The 8,754-nt window shown below is 46.5% G+C and overlaps 1 protein-coding gene across 1 annotated transcript; it reads right to left on the bottom strand.

Moving 5' to 3' along the window:
* Nucleotides 1-707: 707 nt before the first annotated feature.
* LOC129816426 (uncharacterized) lies at nucleotides 708-8,129 on the bottom strand. The gene is made up of 13 exons (XM_055870912.1): nucleotides 8,083-8,129; nucleotides 3,806-3,852; nucleotides 3,409-3,542; nucleotides 3,231-3,302; nucleotides 3,061-3,144; nucleotides 2,799-2,945; nucleotides 2,629-2,709; nucleotides 2,358-2,507; nucleotides 2,191-2,240; nucleotides 2,000-2,069; nucleotides 1,786-1,872; nucleotides 1,391-1,692; nucleotides 708-1,121 (listed from the first exon to the last, which is right to left on the bottom strand). Exons 5-12 carry the CDS (start codon nucleotides 3,076-3,078, stop codon nucleotides 1,525-1,527), a joined length of 771 nt encoding a protein of 256 aa, XP_055726887.1. The 5' UTR covers nucleotides 3,079-3,144; nucleotides 3,231-3,302; nucleotides 3,409-3,542; nucleotides 3,806-3,852; nucleotides 8,083-8,129; the 3' UTR covers nucleotides 708-1,121; nucleotides 1,391-1,524.
* Nucleotides 8,130-8,754: the final 625 nt, after the last annotated feature.

The following is an 8,754-nucleotide window of genomic DNA, read 5'->3' as shown; positions in this document are numbered from 1 at the left end:
TATATAACTCTCTGTTCCCCCCATGTCTGTGTGTGTAATTGTTTGTTGTAAAGTGTATGTGCACTTTAGACTGGTTTGCGACGGGTTATTTCAACCCATATTTTGTTGTTCTGGGTGCCGTTGGTTTTTTCCTCATTAAACTGCTCCAGTTATTACCCAGTTCTGCTCTCCTGCGCCTGACGTGCGTAACGGGCTGCAGGGACCTCTTACAAGATCAATATCTTAGGTTTTGTACCATTGATTTTTCAAAGCGCTGGGATGCGCAGAACTTAGAACGCAGAGTTAATGAAATGCCCAGGAAATGAAATGCCCAGAAAATTTGGGGCGGTCTCTCCATAAAAGTCAATGGCCACACACCAATACATGGATTTGACAGTCAAACTATTACTTAAATAGCAGTCACTGTTGTCACTGTTGTTATTCTATAGAGGGTCGTGATTTGTTTAGGTTAACTAACAAAAAAAGTGGTCTGGTCCCTTTTCCATGATGGAAGCCTCCCGAAATCAACATCCAACATTCCAAAATATAGATATAAGCCTTCAAGTACTCATCTAACCAACTTCTTCAGGACCAGCCAGGCCCTGTCGCCCCCCAGGCGCCCTGAAACCCAACCCCCATAAGAAGAAGCCCAAATACGACCTGCCCTTGCCCAGTATACATACAAGGTCAGGGGACAACACTGTTTTTTTGTCTTGTAGTTGAACTTGTTTTATACACAGTTTAAAAGATAGTTCATCCCAATTACAAAATTACTTAAGTTGCGTTTACATTTCATTTGAAATCCAATGCATCCAAAGTGTACATCAGTCTTTCCTGGTTCATAACATATTTTTTGGTCCTTTCAGATCACAGCCATGTCAACAGTTGGCGTCAGGCTTGTAAGAGACATGAATTATATGTGAGATTCTGTGAACAAGGCTGGAAGGTGAGATTTTATCTCTCTTAAGTGTGTCAAGAACTGCAACACTGCTGTTTTTTCATGCTCAACAGTTTCCCATGTGTATCAAGAATGGTCCACCACCCAAAGGACGTCCAGCCAACTTGACACAACATGGGCCAGCATCCTTGTGGAACGCTTAGGGCAGCTTGTAGAGTCCATGCCCTGACGAATTGAGGCTGTTCTGAGGGAAAAAGGGTGTGCAACTCAATATTAGGAAGACGTTCCTAATGTTTTGTGCACTCAGTGTATGTAGTCCTACATGTGTTTAAATAGTACAGTATCACAAACCACAGTACAACTAATCGTTGTTTTTATTTCCATATGCAGATAATAAAGCATCATTGTTCATGTAATAATCTAATATTAGCATTATACCTCTAGGAAGAGGAAATGGTCATAAAATCAAATAGATGAAAAGATCAAAACATGTACCAGTGAGATGCTACTTACCACCATCAGGAACTTCTGAGCTGTCATCATCCCAAACAGCACCAGCTCAAAGAGGACATCTATCATGTTCACATGATGGATCTAGGACAAGAAAACACGTTTGGAGAAAATAGGAATGATTTCATATAGATCAGCTACTGTGATGTATAAAAGACATGCATGTGGAAGAACTCTGTGAGACTTGAAAGAGTTAATGAACTCAACTTTGCCTCAGCCAGCTCCCTCGCAATGTCATTCCGCTTGGAGGGGTCACTCAAATAGTCCACAAAGTCGTTATAGGTAAGGATGAACTTGGCCTCGTCCTATGACAAAGAAAAGAGGATCTAAGTGAACCGAACACATTTCCCCTCAGGGACGCTCTCTTTCCCTTGAAAGAGAATGAGTTAGTGAGTTACCATGTGGTTGGCCTGAACCAGTGCGCCCAGGAGGACCTTTCCCGCCACAAACAGATGGTTCCTGCTCAGGGTGGAACCAAGCAGGGTCTAGGGAAGAGGGAAGAGTTAGGGTGAGACTGTCTTAGGGTTAGGGTGAGTTCTGTCTCCTAGAGATCTTCCTCTAGGAGACAACACAAGAAGTCACAGAGAGAAAAAGAAAAGTGGGTCCACTCACAGTGAAGGCCTGGCGCAGGGAGACGAGCCTCAGGGCGATGTCCTCCACTCTCTTGGTGGTAAGGTAGAGGCTGTGAAAGGGAGGGTATGGAGCATGTCAACCATTAGAGTCAATGGGGGATAACAGCATTATGACCACTATCCTTCAGCATCTGACAAGCCCAGACTACACAGACATTTAGAGGAACTCACTTTAGCAGAGGAACCTCCCTCTCCTCAGGCAGCAGGTCCTCCTCCCAGCCCTACAACGACAAAACAAGCATTCAAAATCAGTGACCAATGCAATGACATAACAAATAATCGGTCAATGGAAGGATCTTAATGCTCCTAGTCAATAGTATGTGTGTGTAACGTCTGACCTCATAGCAGTTGTGGCCCACAGGCTCTGGGTCAGTGAACTGCTGAGTGGTGGGCGTAGAGAAGGAGGCAGCCTCCGACCACGCTGAAGAGGAGAGAAGCCCGTCCAGCCCCATGTGGAGAGTGGCGTACACCACTGAGACATCAGTCTGCTGCTCAAAACACACACAACACACCTGTTTACCACACACACGTTATTAGAAAACACACCAAATCTAATGCAAAAATGCCCAGTAATGTCTAGTCTATATACATAGGAAATCGTTTATTTACCTGGTAGCAGCCAAGCGTCACGTCCACAGACGTCTCGTGGCGGAGGTGAGACGCATAGTGGGTCACCCTGCCAGCCACACGCTGACAGAGAGAGAAAACATGTTAAGGCCAAATAGAATAAGTGAAGATAAGCCTAATCTAATACTATTTCAGTAGTATTTACGTCTTACCTGGATCCAAGTGATGGACTGCACTTTGGTGGCACAGTAGGGGATGCCCTCTGGACTAAGCCTGGCTGTCTCCTTGGAGATGGCCCACACTAGTTGAGTCTCCAGGCCTCTCACCCTACTCACGTGGTGCATCTTCACCACCATCTGCTGTTGAGATAAACAACAAGACAACATCAACAAAACCACTTCAGCAATTGCTGTGACACATTTCCATCAAGGTCAAATGACTGACAATGTAGATTAGGTAGTTACAAAGACATACCTGGGATCCCCCACGCATGTAGGTGATGATGGGGCTGATGAACTGGAAAGTTCTCCAAGCTTTAACCACCGGACTGGCATTGTTCTGCACATTACAATACATTCATGTTGGAAACAGTAATCATTGTAACCGTGATGTGACTGTGTGTGTGTGTGAGGGGGGTCTCTTACCCTGATCACAACAGGCCCACAGTACAGGAGGCTGAACCTAATCGGAATCAACTGCCAATTGCCAGTGGCCTCCTAAAGCAGAAAGCAGACAAGATATTTGTTTCATGTCAAAGAGACAAAACTTGAATATCTGGGACATTTTTCAAACATAAAACCTCAAACTTTCAGAAAATTGTACCTCAAGGATAGTCTGCACATCTGGCACATCCTCAAGGATGATAGCAGCATTCTGGACATCAAGGAGGAGCTGTGGAACATCTGGCACATCATCCAATGGCACACCCAACTGGACCTCATCCAGGACAGTTGTTTCTAAAATGAGGAACATTGGAGTATAAAATAAACAATTGTTAGGACATAAACGTAGCAAGATTGCTAATACTAGCTAGCTAGGTAGCAAAAGGCGATCGCTTATCAACAGTTATTAAAGTTAATGTTAGCTAGCAAGCTAGCTAGCTACAACATCTCTAGCACAAGCATTTTTGCCAAGTCTGAATTATAGAAATACACAACATTTCGCAAATTATAATGACATTGTTAAATGTAGTAAAATAAGAGTTTTAAACTCCACATACCCTCTTCGAAGTCGCTGTCGCTGTCCACCTGTCGATGATCACGAACCCTGCAAAACAGAAAAAGACAAGTAAAACAAGCCCCAAATGAATTTGAACAACCTGTCGACGCAGTAGGCCAACGACGTCCACGCCCTCTCTCCGCCAGTTTTGAAAAGCATCCAGGCATTTTCCAGTCGATTGTTCTCTCAGGTCTCAAAAATCAATCAAGTTTGTTGTCAGCAGCAAACTGAAGTTGTTGTTTTCGCACAGAAAACGTTCCATAGAACGTCGGTTAGATGTCTCTTGGCAACACACGTTCGAAAATGATTGTTTACAAAATTGAAAACTGTGTTGCCATAGAAATGAGTTTGGAATTCTATGATTCCCTTTAGAATCCATTAAAATTGCTTGTCATCATTCTAGTGCGTCGACGTACTATGTAGCTCAGTTGATATTGTTTATTTTTTTATTTCACCTTTATTTAACCAGGTAGGCAAGTTGAGAACAAGTTCTCATTTACAACTGCGACCTGGCCAAGATAAAGCAAAGCAGTTCGACACACACAACAACAAAGAGTTACACATGAAGTACATTACATTTACATTTACATTTAAGTCATTTAGCAGACGCTCTTATCCAGAGCGACTTACAAATTGGTGCATTCACCTTATGATATCCAGTGGAACAACCACTTTACAATAGTGCATCTAACTCTTTTAAGGGGGGGGGGGGTTAGAAGGATTACTTTATTCTATCCTAGGTATTCCTTAAAGAGGTGGGGTTTCAGGTGTCTCCGGAAGGTGGTGATTGACTCCGCTGACCTGGCGTCGTGAGGGAGTTTGTTCCACCATTGGGGTGCCAGAGCAGCGAACAGTTTTGACTGGGCTGAGCGGGAACTGTACTTCCTCAGAGGTAGGGAGGCGAGCAGGCCAGAGGTGGATGAACGCAGTGCCCTTGTTTGGGTGTAGGGCCTGATCAGAGCCTGAAGGTACGGAGGTGCCGTTCCCCTCACAGCTCCGTAGGCAAGCACCATGGTCTTGTAGCGGATGCGAGCTTCAACTGGAAGCCAGTGGAGAGAGCGGAGGAGCGGGGTGACGTGAGAGAACTTGGGAAAGTTGAACACCAGACGGGCTGCGGCGTTCTGGATGAGTTGTAGGGGTTTAATGGCACAGGCAGGGAGCCCAGCCAACAGCGAGTTGCAGTAATCCAGACGGGAGATGACAAGTGCCTGGATTAGGACCTGCGCCGCTTCCTGCGTGAGGCAGGGTCGTACTCTGCGAATGTTGTAGAGCATGAACCTACAGGAACGGGTCACCGCCTTGATGTTAGTTGAGAACGACAGGGTGTTGTCCAGGATCACGCCAAGGTTCTTAGCACTCTGGGAGGAGGACACAATAGAGTTGTCAACCGTGATGGCGAGATCATGGAACGGGCAGTCCTTCCCCGGGAGGAAGAGCAGCTCCGTCTTGCCGAGGTTCAGCTTGAGGTGGTGATCCGTCATCCACACTGATATGTCTGCCAGACATGCAGAGATGCGATTCACCACCTGGTTATCAGAGGGGGGAAAGGAGAAGATTAATTGTGTGTCGTCTGCATAGCAATGATAGGAGAGACCATGTGAGGATATGACAGAGCCAAGTGACTTGGTGTATAGCGAGAATAGGAGAGGGCCTAGAACAGAGCCCTGGGGGACACCAGTGGTGAGAGCACGTGGTGCGGAGACAGATTCTCGCCACGCCACCTGGTAGGAGCGACCTGTCAGGTAGGACGCAATCCAAGCGTGGGCCGCGCCGGAGATGCCCAGCTCGGAGAGGGTGGAGAGGAGGATCTGATGGTTCACAGTATCAAAGGCAGCCGATAGGTCTAGAAGGATGAGAGCAGAGGAGAGAGAGTTAGCTTTAGCAGTGCGGAGCGCCTCCGTGACACAGAGAAGAGCAGTCTCAGTTGAATGACTAGTCTTGAAACCTGACTGATTTGGATCAAGAAGGTCATTCTGAGAGAGATAGCAGGAGAGCTGGCCAAGGACGGCACGTTCAAGAGTTTTGGAGAGAAAAGAAAGAAGGGATACTGGTCTGTAGTTGTTGACATCGGAGGGATCGAGTGTAGGTTTTTTCAGAAGAGGTGCAACTCTCGCTCTCTTGAAGACGGAAGGGACGTAGCCAGCGGTCAAGGATGAGTTGATGAGCGAGGTGAGGTAAGGGAGAAGGTCTCCGGAAATGGTCTGGAGAAGAGAGGAGGGGATAGGGTCAAGCGGGCAGGTTGTTGGGCGGCCGGCCGTCACAAGACGCGAGATTTCATCTGGAAAGAGAGGGGAGAAAGAGGTCAAAGCACAGGGTAGGGCAGTGTGAGCAGAACCAGCGGTGTCGTTTGACTTAGCAAACGAGGATCGGATGTCGTCGACCTTCTTTTCAAAATGGTTGACGAAGTCATCAGCAGAGAGGGAGGAGGGGGGAGGAGGGGGAGGAGGATTCAGGAGGGAGGAGAAGGTGGCAAAGAGCTTCCTAGGGTTAGAGGCAGATGCTTGGAATTTAGAGTGGTAGAAATTGGCTTTAGCAGCAGAGACAGAAGAGGAGAATGTAGAGAGGAGGGAGTGAAATGATGCCAGGTCCGCAGGGAGGCGAGTTTTCCTCCATTTCCGCTCGGCTGCCCGGAGCCCTGTTCTGTGAGCTCGCAATGAGTCGTCGAGCCACGGAGCAGGAGGGGAGGACCGAGCCGGCCTGGAGGATAGGGGACATAGAGAGTCAAAGGATGCAGAAAGGGAGGAGAGGAGGGTTGAGGAGGCAGAATCAGGAGATAGGTTGGAGAAGGTTTGAGCAGAGGGAAGAGATGATAGGATGGAAGAGGAGAGAGTAGCGGGGGAGAGAGAGCGAAGGTTGGGACGGCACGATACCATCCGAGTAGGGGCAGTGTGGGAAGTGTTGGATGAGAGCGAGAGGGAAAAGGATACAAGGTAGTGGTCGGAGACTTGGAGGGGAGTTGCAATGAGATTAGTGGAAGAACAGCATCTAGTAAAGATGAGGTCAAGCGTATTGCCTGCCTTGTGAGTAGGGGGGGAAGGTGAGAGGGTGAGGTCAAAAGAGGAGAGGAGTGGAAAGAAGGAGGCAGAGAGGAATGAGTCAAAGGTAGACGTGGGGAGGTTAAAGTCACCCAGAACTGTGAGAGGTGAGCCATCCTCAGGAAAGGAACTTATCAGGGCATCAAGCTCATTGATGAACTCTCCAAGGGAACCAGGAGGGCGATAAATGATAAGGATGTTAAGCTTGAAAGGGCTGGTAACTGTGACAGCATGGAATTCAAAGGAGGCGATAGACAGATGGGTCAGGGGAGAAAGAGAGAATGTCCACTTGGGAGAGATGAGGATCCCAGTGCCACCACCCCGCTGACCAGAAGCTCTCGGGGTGTGTGAGAACACGTGGGCAGACGAGGAGAGAGCAGTAGGAGTAGCAGTGTTAACAGTGGTAATCCATGTTTCCGTCAGTGCCAAGAAGTCGAGGGACTGGAGGGAAGCATAGGCTGAGATGAACTCTGCCTTGTTGGCCACAGATCGGCAGTTCCAGAGGCTGCCTGAGACCTGGAACTCCACGTGGGTCGTGCGCGCTGGGACCACCAGGTTAGAGTAGCAGCGGCCACGCGGTGTGAAGCGTTTGTATGGTCTGTGCAGAGAGGAGAGAACAGGGATAGACAGACACATAGTTGACAGGCTACAGAAGAGGCTACGCTAATGCAAAGGAGATTGGAATGACAAGTGGACTACACGTCTCGAATGTTCAGAAAGTTAAGCTTACGTTGCAAAAAATCTTATTGACTAAAATGATATAGTACTGCTGGCTAGTGAAATAGGCTAGCTAGCAGTGGCTGCGTTGTTGACTTTGTTTGAAAGTGTAGCTGGCTAGGTAACCTCTAACTGGCTAGGTAACCTCGACAATTACTCTAGACTACACAATTATCTTGGATACAAAGACGGCTATGTAGCCAGCTAAGATCAAACAAATCAAACTGTTGTACTGAAATGTAATACTACCTGTGGAGCAAAGCAGAATGCAACTACTCGCTCCAACCCGGAAGTGCGTATCGTAGAGGGAGAGGTAAACAAACATACAGTCAATAAAACAGTAGAAAAACAAGTCTATATACAATGTGAGCAAATTAGGTGAGATAAGGGAGGTAGGGCAATACATAGGCCATGGTGGTGAAGTAAATACAATATAGCAATTAAAAACACTGGAATCGTCAGATTTTTCTGCTATTCCATTAATTCGAAGATTCCATCTCCGACTATACCGGTCATTCTCGTTTACCTTTGACTCCATTTCAGTGAGTTTCTTCTCCTGCTTTGCAACCTGAATGTTCAATGTTGCGTTCTGCTGCTTCAGAGTTTTTACTTCCTCAGCACTGAAATCAATTGATTTCTTCAGGTTAACGATACTGATAGTGTTCTTTTACACCAAATCCATGAAGTCATCTGCGCTCTCTTTGATTTTAGCCGTGAGGATACGGACGATGTTGTCCTGTAGCTGGCTCATTGATGGTTCACTTCTCAGCTTCTTTGGAAGTTGCTCCTTGGTTGGGGTATTCGGGTATGAATCGCATTCACCCCCCTTTTCTACACTGCAAGCATATGAGTGAGTTTCAACAATGTCTCTTTTCTCCTTGGAAATTTCAACATCCATCATCTCAGCAACAGTTTGGTCATGTCCTGATTACATGCTACTAGCTATGAAGACGTTAGAAGGCTAACTTAACTACACACGCTGAAACTTTTCGATAGCTAGCTTGTTCGTTGGAAATCGTAAAAAAATATATGTCAATGGTTTGATTAATTACAAAATTACTCATTGTATGGTTAGATATCATTTTTTGGTGAAAAAACAAACAAATTGCAACTGCAGTCTAAAACTATAAACTTTGTGAGAAACCCCTAAAATTGTTCCTCAGCTAGAAATGTTACACCCTCTCATGTCGCCATCTTG

This window comes from Salvelinus fontinalis, chromosome 19, assembly GCF_029448725.1.
Source record: "Salvelinus fontinalis isolate EN_2023a chromosome 19, ASM2944872v1, whole genome shotgun sequence".
Lineage (NCBI taxonomy): Eukaryota > Metazoa > Chordata > Actinopteri > Salmoniformes > Salmonidae > Salvelinus > Salvelinus fontinalis.
The sequence above is the reverse complement of the archived record's forward strand: the minus strand, read 5'-3'. Positions and strand labels throughout refer to the sequence as shown.

Excerpts from the sequence above, each read along its gene's own strand:
- LOC129816426 (XM_055870912.1), bottom strand. Across the intron at positions 2,241-2,357 it reads TGGGCCACAACTGCTATGAG|GGCTGGGAGGAGGACCTGCT; the intron begins GTCAGACGTTAC and ends TTGTCGTTGTAG. Across the intron at positions 2,070-2,190 it reads AGGGAGGTTCCTCTGCTAAA|CCTCTACCTTACCACCAAGA; the intron begins GTGAGTTCCTCT and ends TCCCTTTCACAG.